The following is a 20,820-nucleotide window of genomic DNA, read 5'->3' as shown; positions in this document are numbered from 1 at the left end:
TGTGAAAACAGGTCATTGAAATATAGCTCCCCCTGTGATGTCAGAAGGGGATAATACCACCCCAAAATCTGCACTATCTAACCACTACACTGCAATTTAGTGCAGAGATCATTTGCATTTTAAAGGACACACCCCAAACGGCACATTTTTGCTCACACCTACAAAGTGGCAATTTTAACATGCTATAAGAAGTTATCTGTGTGGTATTTTGAGCTAAAGCTATAAAACACATTCTGAGGCCACCAAAGATTTATTTGGCATTTTTAAAAAAATCCTGTGCCCTAATACTTCTCCATTCTTGTGAACTTAATAAGAATGATTCATGCCTTTTGCAATGCATTTACACATTTTTCATCACAGTCATGTATTGAAAGCAGACATTACAAATAATTCTGATGGTAATGAAACCAGTCTAATCCCACCATGAACTGTAGCATAGCTCAGTGGTTCTCAAACAGGGGGGCCCCAGCTTTATGACAATTTATAAAATACATTAATTTATAATGAATTCTTTGTAATTAAACCTAAAAGAATAAGGGTATACCAACAGCATTACTTTGTATAATATAATTTTGTTGTTTTTTTATTAAAATGTTACGTTTTAGAACAAATTTGTCATACATTTTCTTTGGGGGGCCGCGAAGGAATTCACCGTATATAGGGGGGCCGCACACTCAAAAAGTTTGAGAACCACTGGCATAGCTGACTCACTTTAGTCTTTGTTAATAGTTTCAAACACAAATTGTAAAATATGAGAACTTTTTTTACCACACTGCATACACTGTGTATCTTTACACTTTTGTGATGATAACCACAAACCTTCCTGTTAATATTTTTGGTTAGGTTAGGGTGCAAGCCAATTTTCTAAGCTTTCATTTTAGGCTTTCCAGACACTGTTTTAACACTATTTATGCTTACTCAGTTCTATCCTCTATCTGAATAACATGTGAAAAGTGTTACCCTTAGGAAACGTTTATTTGTTCCCAATGCCTACAAGCAAAAGAAAAATAACATGCATTGAATGTAACAATTGGATTGTGTAGCAGTGGTTGAATGAATTAAACAACACCAAGTTAGTTCTCACGATATATGAAAGATAAAAGAGAAGAACATTTACAAAGCCAGTAAAATCTCTGTGTAATAAGTTTTTATTCAGATCCCCATTGACGTCAGGGAACCTGAACTTCCAATCTTCTTAAACCTATTGGCTGCAGCGATGGCTATGTAGTTTTTCTGTACAAAGAAAATGAGAAGAGAATGAGAAAGGCAATTTGAGCGGTGTGTGGTGCTACTTCATAGTCATCATGGTTTCCTTTGTATTTCACCTTCCACATTCGTCTGGCCATGTATTTCTTAAGGAGGACCTGTGACTTGAGCACGATGTTGCTTTTCTTTGCTTTTTCCAAGATGTTGTTGAGCCATGGATGCTTGAGACACTGGCAAGCGCTCAGACGACCACTGCAAGAATGAGAACAGAAGCGAAAGTAGGATAATAGAGAGACATGGGTTTCACCTTTCATGAGCACTAGATAAAAGACTATTGTTGGATGCAAGAAATTGAATGTATATGCAAATGTAATTAGAGAATTAGGGTGGGTGTTTAATTTCACCTTCTCTCTCGGATCAGCAGGTTGGAGACAAAGTCCCGAGCCTCTGCTGAGACATGCTCAAAAGCATCCTCATCAAAATACCTGCACACATCCAACAGGGGGCGTCGTTAAACAAAACGAGCAAATTTAACTCTTTTATAAAAAAAAATCAATATAGTAAAAATTTCAATTTCAAAACTTGTTTGCGCCTAATGCCTGTAAAAGTCTCATAAATTTAGTATGAAATTGGGAGCATCAAAGTTTGATTTCAATAATTGATTTTATGTTGATTTAAATCTGTGACATGATCTAACTAAGTCAATATTAAAGATATCAAGATTATATTTTTACAGAATGTTCTTTATATTATGCAGGATGATTTTATATCAGTAATCAGTGACTTTTACTGTGAACTGTGTTGGAAAAACATATTGCCTACCAGTTGCCCATAAGCACATTGTTGAGGGTCTGGCTGTCATCATCACCCAGAAAAGGAGAAAGGCCACTTAAGCTAGAAATAAAATAGTTTTTTTTATTGTCACAGTTTAAACTTTTAATAATATAAAAAAACCATAAAAATGGCATCTCTCTTGTTTTAGAACAGCTTGTACTTTTGAACCACTTTCCATATTGCCACTGGTATCCACCTATTAGACCAACAGTTGACTGAGTGATTTGTAGCCCTGTTTGATGTTTTTGACGTAATCCTTGTTCCCTTTCCTGCCTCTTCCCTTCCCACCCAAATTACTTTATGCTTGTATCCTATTTGTATGCAAATAATTCATAAAATAAATTGCACTTATATACATGCCTCTAATCAGATTATTTTGGGATACTCATCACATGTCATATGTTGAAATAATTTTCTGGGAATTAAATGTGTTTGCACAGCTCAGTTTGACTCACAGCATATAAGTCACGACTCCCACAGTCCACATATCTGTTGGGAATGAGACAAAATCAAAGTTCACCACCTCAGGAGCTAAAAATTCCGGCGTTCCGAATGAAACCTTGAGTTTCTCTCTGGGTTTGTACCTAAATATGGAGAAACAGACACTTAAACCTTTTACAAACAAGTCACAGATACAATATTTGAATACTTAGATGTTCATTAATTAACAGTGGCTATTAGAAAAGCAAATGACAGGCGTGTCCACAATACTAATATTGATTTAAGCTAAAATTGGAATAGTCATATGTAGTCATATTTCTAACCTTCTGGCAAGTCCAAAGTCTATGATCTTCACCTGATGGCTAGATTGATTAACAAGAAGGATGTTTTCGGGCTGAAAAAGTGATTTGAAAGTGACAGGTCATCATCATGTGTCAAAGAAAGAAACTTTGAATGCTGAATGCAAGTTTTGTGGCCCACAATCGTTTCAACATATTAAACATTGATTATAATCACATGAATAAACAACTCAAAATAACCTGTATTTGGATGAAAAATAAGAAATGCTTAAATTAAACAAAGAATAAAATATTAAACTTTGTAATGATATAATGACAATATGGTCTTTATAAGAGTATAATAGTTTTTAAATGCAATCCCAAAACTGATTTTATTGATTTTACCTTTGTCTATCTACACTGTGAAAAAAATTAGCTGTAATTATGCAGCAGGTTGCCAGTAACTTACTGTAAAAGAAAAAGACTGTAAATGTTTCATGTTCATTTAGCTTTGAACAAGCTGTTGCCAGTAAATAACATAAATGTAAAATCTACAGTAAGTTACTGGCAACCAGCTGCCAGTAATACCCAATAATACTGTAATTTCTACACTATAAAAAAATCCGTAGAAATTACAGCTCTGTTGCCGGTAATTTACCGTAGATTTAAATTTATGTTATTTACTGGCAAGAGTTTGTTCAAAGTAAACAAAAATTGAAATATAAAAAAGTCTTTATCTTTACAGAATAAAACTATACAATAACAGCCTCATGCAAAGCATTCTGGGAACCAGAAATCATCATCAACCTTTATTTTTTTTTTGCTTCAGATTTTGTTTCCCAGAATGTTTTGCTTGATGCTGTTTTTTTTTTAGTTTTACTCTGTAACGACAAAGACTTGTACATGTTTAATGTTCATTTAACTTTGAACAAAATGTTGCCAGTAAATAACATAAATTTAAATATACGGTAAGTTACCGGCAACCCAGCTGCACGGTATTTTATACAGAATTTTTTTACAGTGTACAAATTTTTTTTTACAGTGTACTATTTCTATTCTGAAGTGAAAATGTGTTTTTTATGTTGTAAAGCTTTACATTTAAAGGTGCAGTGTGTAAATTTTAGTTCATCTAGTGAGGTGAGGTTGCAAATTGCAACCAACGTTTCACCGGAATGCATAGAGAAGCTACGATAGCCGCCACCAGACAACGATGTCATCGTTGGAGACAACTTAGTAAAAAAAAGTTTGTCCATTAAGGACTTCTGTAGAAACATGGCGGCACAAAATGGTGACTTCCATGTAAGGGGACCCTCAGTGTATGTAGATAAAAACGTCTCGTTCTAAGGTAATAAAAACATAACAGTTCATTGTGAAAGGTCTTTACACCACTGATTACGTATTTTTATTTTGCATTTCTGTCAAGAGATTCTTATAAAGTTACCCACTGCACCTTTAAATTTGCCTACTTAAACTGATATCGTTTCGCACCGGAAGCCATTTAAGAACCCTATGGATTTGGTTTTTGATGGATGGATGTCAATATCCAATTGAAAGAAACAATAGAAACCATCACTGAAATTCTAATGGTTTCAATAAAATACCATTAGGAACCATTAGCTTTTACCATTAAAACCATTACAGAATTCTTTTGTTTTGGACATTATTCCAGTAGGATTTTATGGTCCCACCAACAGAACCCAGCACATAGGCATACAAGTAAAGACCCATCTGGACCAGTACAGATTCATTACAACCATTAACATTTTCATTAAAACCATTAAATCCATAGAGTTTTTGTAATGGTTTCTATTGTTTCGTTTTTTTTTTAAGCAGTGCCATTATAGAGCTGAAAAGAGCCAGGATATTTGTCATGTAACTATGTGTGAGACTGAAAGAAAGTCATAAACACCTAGGATGGCTTGAGGATTAGTAAAATATAATTTCCATTGTGGGTTGAACTATTCCTTTAAATGGCAGTAACGTCACTATTAATTTGTTTATTCTTACAATCTTCTTATAATATGTTCACACGTTAACAATAACAAACATCAATGACAGCAACGGTTGTCATCTTATTGTACATTTCTCATTGACGCAGACCAGCAAAGTCTATTTACGAGACACATACCCTTAGGCATTCCCAATTGGACTAACAGATTTGAGCCTTTTCCATCTTCTGCGATCATCATTACATTCGAAAAAAATAATGTGTGTTTTTCCTCTGGAAAATGCTTTATTTATGTATTTATGGGAAAACCGTTGTTGTGTACCATTTCGAGAGTGTTACCTTAAGGTCCAGGTGGAGTACGTACATTTGATGCATGTACTGGACGCCCTCACATATCTGTTTAACAATCACCATTGCATCAACCTCAGTCAGAGGGCAGGTCTCATCCACGATTCGATCAAACAGCTCACCACCCTCCACACTTAATGAAACAACAAACAGAATGGCCTATTTGCACTGGTGTACCACAAGAAAGCAATATTATCTAGGCGTTCCTTTAGGTAAATTCAAATACGCTGTAAGTGACTTAGGATAAAAGCATGCTGAATGCATTAAAGATGTTATATGTTACCTATGCAGAACACTTGTTAATTTACATAATGTACACACAGCATTCAGTAGGGCGCCGCATATACTACAAAATGTTAATTTTAATGATTTTGGAATTTTGTTTAAAATAACTCACTACTCCACGATCAGCACAACTTGATTCTTGACCTCAAAAGCTTCATAGAGTTGAAGGATATTTGGATGGCTTAGTTGGTTCATGACTTGGATCTCATTTAGTGCCATGTCCTGCAAAACAGCATGCAAGGAAAGCAGAAAAGCTATTTTATCCTTAACTATAACTCATGAGCTGATGTTTTGTGAATGCGTTAATTCCTGTTGTGTTATTCACACTATATGCATTGTGTGCTAATATGTGACACATGCCTGTAAAATCCAGGCTAAAGTCATGGGAATTTTGGGAATAGAAGCATTAAGGTTTGATTTCTTTCATTGATTTTACATTAATTTCAATCTTTGACATGACTTTACTCAGTCAATATTAAATATATCAAGGTTATATTGTTACAAAAATGACTTGTTTTCACAGACTGGGTTACGTAGTCAAATATATTTATACATGTTAAGTGTACGACTTTTATTAAAGGTTTTGGTACACTTCAAATGTTGACTAAAACATTCTTAGGTGTGACTGTTTAAAACAATTTTATGATGTAAATACACACCCACATTTCTGACCTATACTGACACTGACACTTACTCTTTCTCTTCCATTTCTGGTATTGATAATCTTAGCGGCAAGTCTCATCCCCGTCTTGTTCTCCGTACATTTGTGAACCTTGCCAAAGCGACCACTAGTAATACAGACACATGAATACCAGATTAACAACTAAATCGTGTAAATTAAAATTCAGTAGCGAAAGTCTTCATCTCACCCTCCCAGAACTTCTCTGGTATGGATACTGAAAGTGTCACAGGGTGGAGGGTTTGACTTCAATGAAACAAACCGATGGGAAAAAGGTGCAGGCTGAGGTGAAACATCATCTAAATGAGTCAGAAATGCATATTATTTTAGTAATCAGACCATTGAAAATCTTAATTTAACTGGTCACTAGTAGTAAACGTTTGTGGCACCAGTTAAAGGGGCCATGTCATAAGATTTTTTTAAGCTGTCAAATAAATCTTTGGTGTCCCCAAAGCACATATGTGAAGTTTTAGCTCAAAATAGATAATTTATTATAGCATGTTAAAATTGACACTTTGTGGGTGTGAGCAAAAATGTGGCGTTTTGGGTTTGCTGATGAAATTCAAACACTGATCGCAATGATGGTGGTTTGTTGCAATTGAAACTCAATTTTGCTGTGAATTATTTTCTCTCTCTCTCTCTTTCTCTCTGCACTAAATGGCTGTGCCGTGGTTGCCATGGTGCAGATTAAGGGGCAGTACTATTATAATAAGATCTCCTTATGACATCATAAGGAGAACCAAATTTCAATGACCCGATTTATCACGTACTTGCAGAGAATGGTCTACCAAAGGTACTGGATTGATCTTTTTTACATTTTCTAGGTTGATAGAATCACTGGCAACCCAATTATGGCACTTAAACATTGAAAAAAATCTAATTTTCATGCCATGGCCCCTTTAAATTTTTTCTAAAGTCTATTTGGCATGACAGGGTGTTCACACGGCAATCTTTCAATTGTCTGCCCACTTAAATGGGAATCTCTGGGTCAATGATCACTATGAGACTGTCATGGTGTTGCTATTTGATCTACAAGGCACTCTGTTGGGCCGACGTGGACAGGTGCAAAAACTGGATGACACATAAGTCACTGGGGACAAGGATTATCACATTTAAGATACTTCACATGTCAAAGATCAGGCTATGCTATGAGCTCTGCTGTTACCACTTTAACCTATGAAAACAAATTTACACAACACCGCTGTTGGTGAGTTTACCCTGTGTATTATATCCTACATTCACATTTCTGTCATTTAATATATAGCGCAACTATCGTCAAACGTGACCCTGACTAAGAAATCCAGGATAAATAAAAATGGTCCCGTCCTCAGAAGGGTTCGAATAATGCATATCACTAAAAAATGACGTTAGATGGGTTTACGTTGTTTTCTTTTGAAATTGTTATAGACAGTTTACAAAAAAAAAAAAAACGTGTTTACCTATAACCTTTAAACAGGTTTTAGGGGGGTTGTTGACCATAGTCTGAGTAGTAGATTTGTCTACAGCTGGGCTGATTTTAATCTCTATTCCACCAGCAATTTGCTTTGGTGATCCAGATTTTTCGGTCCCTTTGTTTGGTGGTGGTGGTGCCATGAGAGTCAAATCTGCTTTAGCAGCAATGCCCGGTAATCTGTTTAAGACAAGACAGCATTATTATTGCATAAAGAAGTACAAGACAATTCGATCCCAGCATGAAAAGGCATCTTGAAGAAGCAAGTTTAGTATTTGCTAAATATAAAAGCATGCTTTCCATACTGAGACAAATAATGCACAATCGTTTTACCTTTGTAAAGCATTGGGACAACTCTGGACTTGTCTGAGGAGAGAAGCTTCCTTTGTTGCCGTGGTAACCGTCAAACCCATTGTTTTGGGGGGTTTATGGCTTGGTGGGAAGTGTGTTGAAAGTTTTCCCACTTTTGTTGTTGGCACATTTTCTGATGGTTTCCCCAAACTCTGTACAGGAGGAACCAGATTTGATTTGGGGGGATAATGGCTTGGCGAGGAAGGTTTGGGAGTCTCCTTAGGAGAAATATTGGGTACCAATATGGCCACACTTGGAGCTGCTGTTGTTTGTGGTGTTGCAGGAGTAACCGGTCCAGTGGTCTTTGGTTCATTATTCTTTCGTGATGGGATTACATTTCCAACCTCTGTAGGTTTCAATACGACTGTGTCGGATGAAGCCACAGGTGTTGTCATGGAAACAGAGGATGCTGTGGTTGCCTTACTGTTTGGTGGTGATACTTTTTTTCTGGTTTTGGACTTCTGGCTTTGGTGAAGGACTCCTTGGAGCCAACAAGCTCTGGGTCACCAGAGATATGGAGGGAGCAATGGTGGGCGTCTTGATATTATTCTGGTTTGGTTGGGTATTTATATTTTCCATTTTATTAATATTCTGTGTTTGCCCGTGATGCTGAGTTATGTTTGATTTTGGGGTTACTCTTTCTCCTTTCTTTTGTAATTTAACCTCATGCTGAGCTTTGACGTCTGTTGAATCTTTTTCAGATAGATGATCTTCTCTTCTTATTCCATTGTTTTCATTGACTTCCAGCAAAATGCCTACATAGACACCCGGACATAGACATAACATATATAAACATGTGTCTTGCATTTTTTTACTAGACAAATTTTATATTTAATTATATTTTTTGGGTTAAAAGGGACATTTTATGAATACATTTTGTTATTTATTTCTTAATTTAATATTGAGTTATATAACCTATATAGCATTTTGTACTATGTATACATTCATTGTTTGTTGTTCAGTCAGGTGATTTGCGAGTCATCCTGTCATACTTGCAGGGAGTACGGTATAAATAGTTAACATGTTAACAGTCCTGTCACTCTAATTTATATCCATCACATTAAAACTGAACAAGGGAATCCTGTGGCTTCACGCCACCTTTCCAAATGACTGCAATAGTGCCAAAATGTTTGATCATTGTAGTCACCTTTCTCTAAAGCGGCATGGGACACTATTTTACAGTCTCTAGGTCTGTCAAAGCGAACATAGACCTCCTCCTGTCATAGACAAACAAAAAGTGTGACATACAAACATGGCAGTGGTCAGTGATTAAGAGTTAATGATGGCAAAGGCATGTACATAAATTTTTTTTTTTTTTAAAGACTTTTTGTAAGTCACAGTGACTATATAAAATGGTATCTACTAACCACAGAGGTGCGAACAGGAAGTGACTTCCTTCTCTGTAGAGCCACCAAAGGCACAGACACTTTTTCACACAGTCTGTCTTCTAGACCTTTATATTGGAGAGTTACAACAACAGAAATACTTGCATACTTACTACATAAAATAATCCTATAATGTTAAGCACATTTTGTGAAAAATAATCTAGACATATTTAATATTGACTGAGGGTCATGTCAAAGATTGAAATCAATGTGAAATCAATTAAATCAAACTTTGATGCTCCTAATCTCATTGTTGAATTATGAGACATTTTTTTATAAAGTAATATTATCTGCAGAAGCCATCAGACAATAACACCGTGTTTATACAGGCTATTCAGTAATAAAAGAAATACTGTGAATAAGATAGGTTTAAATGTAAAGTCTCTGTAAAATCAGTTCTTCAAAATGGTGTAAACTATGTAGTACTGAATTGCAGAGTTAGATCGTTAAACAGTTTTTACTATTTTTCGCGAGTGGGCGTGGTTTCAGTGCCGACAGCGGACGCGCCCCCACCGATTGAGAGCAGAGAAGAATTTGATCACTTTTTTATTTAAAAATATTTTATTTACATTTTTCCAGCATTCAAATTTGGTTGGGTGGTTAATAACACATTTTTCTGCGGTGTGAGAACACATTTAATATCTGAGTTTACAGAGACTTAAAAACAAAAGCAACTTGGTATAACTAAATTGAACTCTTGAACAAATACCTCGTCGAAAATAACAAAGGTTTTGGTTTCCTAGGTAATTTTCGTGTTGTTTATTTTGTTTGTTATTTAAATAAACTACTTTAAAAGGACTTTGTTGTTATTTATTCTTAGCGGATTTTACCGGAAGTTACGTCTTGACGACGAAAGCTGCTTGTTCATGTTGTTACTGCTGAAACGTCTATTTATTCACAATCTACAGCAATGTTTCTCAAATAGGGGGCCGGGGCTAACTAGGGGGCCTCAACAAACTTCCAAGAGGGCCTCAAGATGACTTAAAATTATTAAAAATAAGACAAAACAATATAAAATAATAGTATTAAAATAAACGAAAAACTAAAAAATCTAAATATTTCTTAGTGTTAGGCCATTTTTATACCAAATACTGTACTTCTGTCTAGTTATGCCAAGCTCTAGAAATTAGTTTTTGTAGAAATTGTGGGAGGCCTTCAAATATTGTTCATTGTTAGTTCATTTTGAGGTAGATGTTTAACTAAGATATAAAGATACAATGTCAGCATCATATCTCTGTTTTCCATACCACGTGCCAGGTCCTCCAGAGCTGTTCTCATCTCACCGACTTTCTTTTCCAGAGAATCCAGAAGTGTGCTATGAGCTGAAATCTGGCTGGTCATGGCCTCCTGCAGCGTGCCGTGTTGTGCACACGTCCCACACATGGGACAACCTCTTCCTGAGCTCCGGGTGAGGAGCTGGTCCACTTTCAAACGCAAGTCATCAACTTTGGCCTCCAGGGTTGTGGGGTTGGAAGGAGGCACAAGGCATTTCATAGAGCCCTTGACAGACATACATTAATGGATGGTTGATCTAGATGGAGAACTATTTAATAGGGATAGAAAACGTGGTGTTGAAGTCAAGAAGCTAAAAATGTCATTTTATAACAGTTTACTTTAACAATCCTGTGGTTTGACAAATTAATTTAAAATGTATAATGGCATGTCATCATTCACGGATGATAAATACACAAACAAGTAGTTATTACCCACCGTTAAAGATGTTTGTCCAGATCAAAAACTCCAGTAGTGTGCATCTGTTCTTCACAAAGAGGTTTTGTAAAAGCTCACAGAGTACCAACCTATCAGATTCCTTTTTTTATCTGAGCTCCATGGCCAACGCACCAGAAATAGGCAGACCAGAGGGGGCGGAGGGTCCCAAACAGTGGCCTGTGATAATAGAGGCACGTACAACAGGAATGGTTGGGGGGCACGGGAGTCAAGAGGGAAAAGTATGAGCTGAATGAAGTCTCTGTATCTCTGACTATTGTTCTATGGTATGCCGTTATATAATTAGCTCTTCGTGTAACTTTAATGGAAAAAACAATGTGGCCTTTGCTGAATTTACACATAAATTAGAAACATTGCATGTTGTTTATATTAAAAATAAAATAAAAACCTCATAAAAATAACATTTGCTTGACAACTATTTCCTTACATTATTCCATTACATTATTCCACCTCTCAGATTTGAAAACAACATGACTTAGGTGTGATCCAAGAGGTCTGCTTAAATTTACATTTATGCATTGGCAGACACTTTAATCCAAAGCGACTTTCTATGCTTTCAAGCTATGCACTTCCTGATCTGTGGTCTCTGGCATCAAACCCATGACCTTTGCATTGCTAATACAAATGCTCAAACGAGTAAACCACATGGAATTGCCATACTCTAGTTCAACAAAATCCTAATTCTACTTTAATTTATAAATCAACATTAATTTGGAGTTATTGAGTTTTAAAGGTGAATTCAAGTATTTTGTTCAAAATTGTCTAAATTGCAGCCATATTGGACTTCTAATGCCACCTAGAGGGAGAATAAAGCAAAAACAATGTTTGAATATGGAGGACACTGCAGAAAATTTTGCCATTTACAGTAAGACATCAACTTATTCTATAAAAAAAACTCTGAAATTAAAACCGTACTATTAGATCATGTGAATTCAGCATTTCCACGACTACCCCCATATAGGAGCAACAACAATATACAGTAATGTGTTTTTTGAACCACAAACCATGCGACACATAACAGCAAATACAAAATATTGTTTTTAACAATGTAATAGGGGCTCTTTAAACGATATCATGTAGTGCAGTTGGTTAGTAGCCTTATTTTTCTAAGGTTTAATTACACAGTATGTATGATAAACCAATGGTGAGGCTTAACGACAAAGACAGGGTTACGCGAGAGCCAGGAAGTATATTGCTATCTGAAATATTGCCAGGACGGCGTTACAGGAACGCAGGAAGTATGACAAGACGCAGCGTCTCGTTCCCTTCTTACTAGGGAACAACAGTTACATACGTAACCCAAGACGTTTTCATGTGTCAAACACAACTATGTAAAAAGCATTTTGGTGTGAATCAACATTCATATACAGAATATATAAGCATTTAAAGCGAACAGTTTAGCACGTGTGCTTAAAGTCTAGAATTTTTATGATATTACACAGGAAATATGGATTTTTTTCAGAAAACTTCTTGCATAAAATAGATTCAAGCACTTTCAATGACCTGTATCCATGTATGTATTTTTCAAAAACTTCTAAGGGCCTTGAATTCCCCCCCCCCAAGATTCACAAACTTTCAAGGACCTATTGGAACGAGATAACACGATTTGAAAATCTGGGGATGCAAAAATTGAAATATTGAGTAAATAGGCTTTAAAGTTTTCCAGATGAAGTCATCGGCAACTGCATCCACCCACAAAAATAAAGTTTGATATATTTACAGTTGAAAAGTCACAAAATATCTTCGAGAAACATTTTTATATTATTATTTGTACCCATACCATGTACTTTTGGCTTTAGCCAAAACTGGGACAAACCCCTAGCACCATTTCAGACCCGCAGTTTAGGAGTACCCATGGCACAAAGTCAAGTCAAAATACATACAGCATTTGTAAAGGTTTCTTTATTATAAGCAATGGCAGAAAAGTTAAAAAGGACAGAAAAATATATCGCATATACAGAGAAAATTGAAAAGATCTAATATAGGCGGACAGCACAAACCTTGCAAAACCTTATTATCTAGACTAAAAAATAAAAAGTCATAGGAGGCTTAAACGTAAGCCACAGGAAAGTAAAACCTGGTATACGAAATATTGAATAGTCCGTATTGCAAAGGGTCTATTAAAAAGCAATACATAAAAAACAAATATATGTACAATTAAGTTGATAATGCATTTTACATGCGGAAACGATCTGAAAAATTGGGAGATTGTGGCACTGTAAGGGCCACCCCGCTCTTTTTCACTTCCACAGGCTTGTAATGTTTGATTGGCTGGGCTTTGTGCACCTTCAGTAAATGAAAAGAGATGGCAAAATTAATGAACATCTTTCTTAAGACTGGAAAACATTTTAAGACTCACGCAATCCGTAACAGTCCACGTTACCTGTTCCTGCCGTAGCCTTGCGATCTCTTCCTTTTCTCGCTCTTCTTGTTCTCTAGCCCGTTCCTCTTCCATGCGAGCCTTCAGCGCCTCCTTCTCGCACAACTCCCTCTCAAACTCCAAACGTTCCTTTGCCCGCCGCTCTGTCGACAACTGGAAACCCTCTGGAACTGCAGAATTAGTAGTATTGGCTTGAGAGAGTGCCAAAGGTGAACAAGAAGGACCAGTTGAAATGGTCAGGTAGAAGTGACAGCAGCAGGAAAGGGTGAGGGGGAAGCAAGCGTGTCAAGTTTTAACAATGACCTTATTAACACAATTGCTCAAAGCCAGCAACCCCAAGAAAAGTTCAGACTGGAGATCTGAACATCTGTAGGTGGAAAAACGCAAACACCAATGAAGCATACCCAGAATGGACCGATTCTCTTTCTTTGGTATAAAAGGCTCCTTATGGGTTATCGTGTTTGGTCGAGCCTTAAAACATGCTGCTTCAGCCTGATGTTTCAATTCCTCTCTCATCTGGGAAGAAATAAGCAAGCAATAAATAATTGCAACTGAATTAGACTGACCATCCATGAGCTAACTTATTATAATGTTGATATTAATGTTACAAATCCTTTTCTCCCAATCACTTGTGGCCTTTCTGATATGCAACGCCCACTTTTCATATTAAATAAAATACTCAAGTTGCCTAAATGAAGTGCTTACCATCTGTTCCCACCGTTCACCTTTCACTGCTCCTCGTTCATCAGCCATTAGCTTGAATGGGGCAGGTTTGGTGGGCTCCAGCACCTTTTTCTCAGGTAGGTGTACCTCATGGAAGTCAGGAAGGGGTTGGGCCTTGAATTTCGGCACCTGTGTGAATTGGTGAAAATTTGCCATCAGAGAAACAATCATTTAGGTTTTCTTTTTACAACAACTTAAAGCAAAACTATAGCCCAATATCAAAATTATCCCACGATGTACTCGCCCTCAAGCAATCCGAGATACATATGTCCATTATCATTTCAGAGAAAACATATTTTGAGTTATTTTAGCAAATTTTCCTGCTTTTTCAAGCTTATAGATGATAGAAAACAGGGATCAGGAAACAACTGAGTTTAAAGGAAGGGTGCATGATTTTTGTAAAACACTTTGGAAAAAGGAGTTGGGCCGACTACCAAAACACACTTGGAGCCAATCAGCAGTAAGGTGCGTGTCTACCAACCAACCTCGGTTGTGTATGTGTAGGGCAGATCTTTCAAAAGAAAGTCCAGATTCTATTGGGGTAGGGGCGTGTTTGTTTAGGCGATTTTAAATGTCAACATTGGCTTTCAGAGATCATGCACCCAGCCTTTAAACCCCAAAATGTGCATCCATCCTTCACAGTAGTGATTCATGCGGCTCCAAGGGGTTAAAATAAAGGTCTTTTGCAGGTAATCGGTGCAATATTGTAAGAAAATATCCATATTTTAAACTTTAATAACTAGCTTCTGGTAACATTGCCACCTTGGACTCAATTCACAGGTGTCACTGCGCAACGTACCCAAGGCAATGAATGCTTACTATGCTCTAACTTTTACATGATTCCAAGTTGGCACTGTGACCAGAAGCTAGTTATTAGTTTCTAAAGCTTAAAATATGGATTTTTCTTACATGATTGCAGCGACTACCTGCAGAAGACCTTAATTAACCCACTGGAGCCATGTGGATTACCTATGTGAGGGATGAATGCACTCTTTTTTAGGGAGAAGTTGAGCCCTGATCCCCGTTTTCATAAATCATTTACATTTACTAAAATATCTCCAAATGTGTTTATCTGTATCTCGGATTGCTTGAGGGCGAGTAAATCACAGGGTAATTTTGATATTTTACTGGAGTATGCCTATAACCTCCATAAAAATAAATTACCTCTTCATTTCTCAGTTCCTCCAATTTCTTCTCCTTCATTGCTCTTCGCTCCCGCTCGCGTTCCTCGAATGAAAATGGGCACATTTCCATCTGGCTCTTCACTGGAATTTTGGGCTGGAAGGGTAGGAAATGGGGCACAGCGAGCGCCTTGATCGGAGCAGGAGGCTTCTCCTAAACATAGCAATGCAATTTGTTTAGGATATTTAGTCAGAAGAAATTTATATTACTGAACACCAACGATTAACCTTTACCTCTTCCTGTTTCTTTTCAATTCGCACTCTGTTTTTAAGCGCAAACGCTGGGGATTCGGGTACGGTTGGATTAAGCACCCTTTTCTCTGGGACACCCTTGAAGAATAAAAACGCAGAACAAGTGAGAACATCTCTTAAAATAAATAAGAAAAAAAAAATCACATTTTAAAGAGGAGAGGCAGAAGATACCAACCACAACTTCCTCAAGAATTCGGGTTGGAAGAGGTCTGGAATGGAAAGTGTGATCTTCTGGTTCATCAGGTTTTTTGTTAGCCTGTCTCTCATGAAGGCGCTTCTCGATCTCAAGCTGGAAGCCCTCTGGTCGAGTGGCTTCCTTAACCGCTGGCTTTTTGGGTACAAGAGCCTCTTGTAGAATTTTTCGGTTGAGTTCTAGCGCCTTAAATTTAAACCTGAGGTGATGGAGGGGATGTTTGTTACTTGTGTTAACAAGATAACCCAAATGCATTTAGAAGCAAAAGTCAGGGCGACACTCACTGCCTCAGTTTCTCTACTTCCTCAGCTTCAATCTCCGCAGTGCTTTTCACCGTAGTGGGCCGATGCCTCTGGCGAGTCATCAGCTGTGGAGTTTTAGGATGCGTGATCTTCAGTTTATCCGTTTTTACTGGCGATGGTCCTGTAAATGAGAAGTCACAGGCAAATTGATTCAATACACAACTAAAGGATAAACTTAAGATTAGGATAAGCACTATTTACAGGGTCAGGGTACAAACTCAGACAATAGACGCACCTCTCTCCTGGGTCTGCCGGCTGCGCAGGTGATAACGGGTGGGTGTGCGTTTCTGGAACTGCTCAATCTGTTGGGCCATTGGCACATAGCTGCTCGCCTCCTCTAGCTTCCGCTTGCCTCTGGAGAGGTTGAAGGGTTTGGGAATGGTTGTTCCCTTTGGAGCCTTCAACTAGAAAATAATAGCATGAAATCTGTTAATCTTTAGTTTAATAAACTAAATATAGATATCTAAATCTAATATAATGATGGGTAACTCACGGGGGAAGACGGGTGTTTGCGGAGCTGAGAGTTAAAGTTCATTTCCTTGTACGTGTGGTCTTCTGCAGAAGATCCATCCGTGTGGTTCTTCAGTCTGGCATCTGAACGGAAGTTAAACTCTTTGGGAATGGTGGTGGACAACACTTGCTTTTTCGGTGGCTGGCCTGTAAACCAAACCAAACCAAACCAAAGGAAGCAGATGCTTTAGAAACCGCAAATAATGAATGAACAAGCCCTTTGTAAAACTCATGCTCTCACTATAAAGCAGCAGATTTTGAACTTTAACAATAGTAGCCCGCATTGAAAAGCTACTATACAAGCTGTAATTGTCCTGTGACAAAGGTGTTTGTTTTGTGAACTTTAAGAATGATTGAAGTGACTTACTACCAGCCAGTGCAGCCCTATAGCTAGCTTCATTCTTCCGCCGGTGTTCGGCCACCTCTTTCTGAAGAGCTTCAATGCGCTCCATCTCCTGCTGTTCTGTGCTCTTCTGTCTGTAATTCAAAGACAACCGAAATGTAGATAAAGCAAAACATATCACCTCTAAACCACAGTAAAATTATTTGCAAAAACCAATGCATCATCATTAGGCAAACGCAAATTTTAATGCTTAGAATTTATGATTTTCACACTAAATATGGCCACTCTGGGGGCAAAAGTCGCACCTTCTGGTTAAAGGTGCCGAAGAATGCTCTCTGATATATACATAATAGGTGCAGGGTTCCCACACCTTAGTTATCTTCAAATTCAAGGACTTTTCAGGTCCAATATCCTCAAATTCAAGGACTAAATGTGGGGACACATTTCAAGTAAGAGCAAAGTTACATTGTGTTATCTTTTAAGATACATTGTTACAGTTCCCTTTTGAGGGAACTCGCGATGCGTCACTGCGGTGACACTTTAGGGACGCCAAGAGTAAGTGCATCTAAATGTGTATATCAAATTCAACCAATGGTGAGGTTTAACGATAAAGACAGGGTGACGTGGGACCCAGGAAGTTTATTGCTATATGAAATATCGTTACAGGGACGTAGGCAAGGGAGACGCAGCGTCTCATTCCCTTTTCAGGGAACAACAGTTACATACATAACCCGAGAAGTTTTTATGTGTCAAACACAACTACGCAAAAAAGCATTTTGGTATGAATCAATGTTCGCATACAGAAGCATTTAAAGCGAACAGTTTAGCATGTGTGCTTTAAAAGTCTACAATTTTTATTATATAATCCTACACTACACAGGGAATATGGATTTTTTTTTCCAGAAAACTTGCATAAAATAGGTTCAAGCACTTTTAATGACCTGTAGTCTATGTATATATATTTTCAAAAACTTCCCAGGGCCTTGAATTTTTTCCCCCCAGATTCACAAACTTTCAAGGACCCGTGGAATCCCTGCTGTATACAGATTTTGAGGAGCAACCATTTGTACAAAGATTGGAAATGGACGTTTCTAAATGGTAAGTTTGTTTTTCAGTATGAACCTGCAAAACGTAATCATAACATTAATAGTAGAACTTCAGCCAAACGCTTGCATATCCATTAACAAGCCTATTATAACGCCAAATCTGCAGTTAAAACTTTGTTTCTAGCATTTTAACCTTGTAATTAATGAGCGAGGTCACAGTCGTTGTTATGTTGAGATTGGCCTGTTTTACAGCTGTCTTTTACATGCACAAGCTTTACATAGAGGAGGAAACAATAATGTTTGAGGCTCATTATGTGTCCTTACCATGCACAGAACTCATTATCCATCTATGCCTAGGTAAAAACAGTTTTACAATCTATGGGACCTTTTTAAGAACCAATCATCAACTGATAACGGCAGCCGATTCTATGGGGGTGGAGCTCTATGCAGTCAGAAAAGGTGCTCACCAACTTCTGTGTTGTTGAAACAACTTTGGAAAAGGGTGTTTTGGTGCAATTTGAGCTTAAGAAACTATGTTATTGTACAGTTGGTCAAAAACGTGTTGCTTCATTGTGCATGTGATTTTTTTCCCCCATTCACTGAAATAATTGCCTGAAGGTGTAGCAAACATGTCCACCTAGTGGCACGACTTCCCTAAAAGAACTGTTCAATTTTGCCCACATAATTTCCAGGTAGTAAGATTCTGACTTACTGAGTGGCATTATGGGTAGACGCATCATGTGAGATGGCAGCTGAGGTCTTTGTGGCAACAGGTTTGTTCCTCAGTCTTACACTGTTTCTCCTAGCACTGCTGCGTCGAGCTGATCTGGATGTTGAGCTTCTGCAAGTACATACACCAAAATGATTGGATTACAACCTCAAGTAATGACAGATGACATCCAACCAGTCAATTCACCCGTGCAACCACCTAAATCCCCACCAGACGTCCCTTAACTTCTTGGCAAACTCAAGCCAAGCTCATTTTTACCTTCGCCGCTGCTTAACAACTCTCCTTGTCGTGGCTGCTGGTACAACTCTATGCAGCAAGACAAATTGGCTATTTGAGCTTCCCGCAATACGCTAAAATGACTCTACATATTAGAAATACAAATACCTTCTTTTTTTAACAGCAGGGGGTGTTGTAGGAGCTGTGGGTTTGTCGTTTTTGGGCACAGGCCGTTTTGATACTCTGTAGAAAAAGGCAGATATGGTCATTTTATCGGTTTTAAATAGTAGGGTGTCAAATGAAGTAAAACTGAAATCCTTCAAACCTGCGTGGTTGAGCAGGAACTGCTTTTGCGTTCTGAACCGGCACCGCAGTAGTTTTGCCGTTCCCCCATGATGTGACGATGTTAGATGGGGGGGCTGCAGATGTGCTTTCTATAATATCCAAATCGGAGAAGATGTGTTATAAATATGATTATTGTACACTAAACACTGTAAACCATAAAAAAGCTGTTTTTCCCACCTGAGATCATCATCTCTCCTTGTTTGACCATAGGAGCTACCATAGCTTTGGGCCTGTTTTCACAGGTTTCATCAAAAGGCTTTGTCGTCCGTGAGGGGGTGATGAGCTGCTCCATGGCACCAGTCTGAGGAGCAGCCTTTAACTCTAAATCAAGAAAAAATTAAAAATTATTGTAACCCTCTATCTGATACACCTGGGGGGGGGATTAACTATTTGGATGAAGTCTTACCAAACCACTGATCTGCATTATCTTTAGGGTCCAAGAAATCATCTATAGACTCTATGACTTGATATGGGGCATAAAATGTGTATTTATCTGCAGAGCCCCCTTCCATGTTTGTACCAGGAAGCTTTTAATAAAAAAAAGACAAAGTCAAACTGTATGTTGTTGAACAAGTTTCAGGTAAGTTAACGTTAATGAAAGCGCGAATCAACTTCTCCAGGACATTGTGGCGCAAAATGGCAGTTAATGGCCGACCTCAGATCTAAGGCCTAAGTTGGTCTGAATCAGTAAAATTACTTTAGTTTAGTTCCTAAAATATTAAATAAAAATACTTAAATATAGTTTTTAATATAACGTTACCTTAAAATAAAATAACTATACTTGACCAACTTTACATAATGAGTTCTTACGCAAAACGAACAGAACAATGTAGACGAACAGGGATAACATGACAGAATTTAAACAAATGCGGCCTACAAAAATGCTGATATTAGGCTTATATTAATAAATTAATTTAAAAAAAGTAAATAAACATCAACCATCACATCCATTTATGCATTTAATTTAGAGATCAACAACACGGGCTGACTTCGGTTGCAGCCTAATGCGCCCGTTCTAAAAAAGCGCAATATAAACCTTAAATAATAAAACAAAATATATGAAGAACATACTGCCTCAAAAAAGTAAGACTTACACTTCACCTCGATGCCTTCGATCACAACCTGAAAGGTTGAAAGAATATAGAAATAAAATCTTGAAACGGAAGACGCCCGTGCAACCCAGCTACAAACAACCGTACTGGAATAAAGTTTGAAAGTCGGTGCCGTTGGAATTGCGTTTACAAACCAGCCAATCAGAGGCGTGAACGCGACGCATCTCATTTCCTATTAGCTCCTCGTTTGTGACGTCTGAGAACAAAATAGTCACGTGACTGGCTGCGGCGCCCTCTTGCGAGCAAAATGTGCATTCGACTTCATGTCGTGCTGCGCAGACTGAACGACGTATGACATCAAGTACCGCGAGAGCGACTCAAAAGCACAGCCAAGCATTCGAATCGCTCTCGTGGTACTCTGATGTCATAGCCGATTGGTCTGCGCAGCGCCAATAAAGTCAAACAGACCAAAGAAACGAACAAAACACAGGGAAGGCATTTAAAAACTGGTTGTATCGTGTTTTGTGTAAAAACGGGTTAAAGTATAAAATTATACATTTATTGCACACAGCAAACACCCTCAAACGTTGTTATATCAAAAAATATTTTTATGT

At 37.7% G+C, this 20,820-nt stretch overlaps 2 protein-coding genes across 4 annotated transcripts; both read right to left on the bottom strand.

Annotated features, from left to right (window-relative positions):
* Positions 1 to 231: 231 nt before the first annotated feature.
* Positions 232 to 11,246, bottom strand: mylk2 (myosin light chain kinase 2). The gene is given in 17 exon segments (XM_055188637.2): positions 232 to 1,233; positions 1,326 to 1,458; positions 1,611 to 1,691; positions 2,029 to 2,100; positions 2,496 to 2,624; positions 2,805 to 2,875; positions 5,047 to 5,188; positions 5,453 to 5,562; positions 6,035 to 6,128; positions 6,210 to 6,318; positions 7,459 to 7,649; positions 7,803 to 8,247; positions 8,249 to 8,575; positions 8,968 to 9,037; positions 9,188 to 9,273; positions 10,453 to 10,748; positions 10,916 to 11,246. Coding segments are annotated over 16 exon segments (2,406 nt in total). The 5' UTR covers positions 10,718 to 10,748; positions 10,916 to 11,246; the 3' UTR covers positions 232 to 1,152.
* Positions 11,247 to 12,817: 1,571 nt separating this feature from the next.
* tpx2 (TPX2 microtubule nucleation factor) lies at positions 12,818 to 20,397 on the bottom strand. Of its 3 annotated transcripts, XM_055187890.2 has the most exons (18): positions 20,249 to 20,397; positions 19,561 to 19,681; positions 19,332 to 19,475; positions 19,135 to 19,243; positions 18,978 to 19,052; positions 18,852 to 18,899; positions 18,576 to 18,704; positions 16,842 to 16,951; positions 16,458 to 16,621; positions 16,200 to 16,368; positions 15,947 to 16,085; positions 15,645 to 15,861; positions 15,452 to 15,547; positions 15,201 to 15,371; positions 14,019 to 14,165; positions 13,718 to 13,829; positions 13,317 to 13,504; positions 12,818 to 13,219 (listed from the first exon to the last, which is right to left on the bottom strand). In XM_055187890.2, the coding sequence occupies exons 2-18, from the start codon at positions 19,664 to 19,666 to the stop codon at positions 13,109 to 13,111; spliced, it is 2,235 nt and encodes a 744-aa protein (XP_055043865.2). In that variant the 5' UTR covers positions 19,667 to 19,681; positions 20,249 to 20,397; the 3' UTR covers positions 12,818 to 13,108. The 3 variants fall into 3 exon arrangements, with proteins under 3 accessions (XP_055043865.2, XP_055043863.2, XP_055043864.1); XM_055187888.2 differs by lacking the exon at positions 20,249 to 20,397 and having other exon boundaries at positions 13,317 to 13,483; XM_055187889.2 differs by lacking the exons at positions 18,852 to 18,899; positions 20,249 to 20,397.
* Between the last annotated feature and the right edge of the window lie 423 nt (positions 20,398 to 20,820).

This window comes from Misgurnus anguillicaudatus, chromosome 13 (genome assembly GCF_027580225.2).
Source record: "Misgurnus anguillicaudatus chromosome 13, ASM2758022v2, whole genome shotgun sequence".
In the NCBI taxonomy this organism is placed as follows: domain Eukaryota; kingdom Metazoa; phylum Chordata; class Actinopteri; order Cypriniformes; family Cobitidae; genus Misgurnus; species Misgurnus anguillicaudatus.
This window is presented reverse-complemented; position numbering and strand designations above follow the sequence as displayed.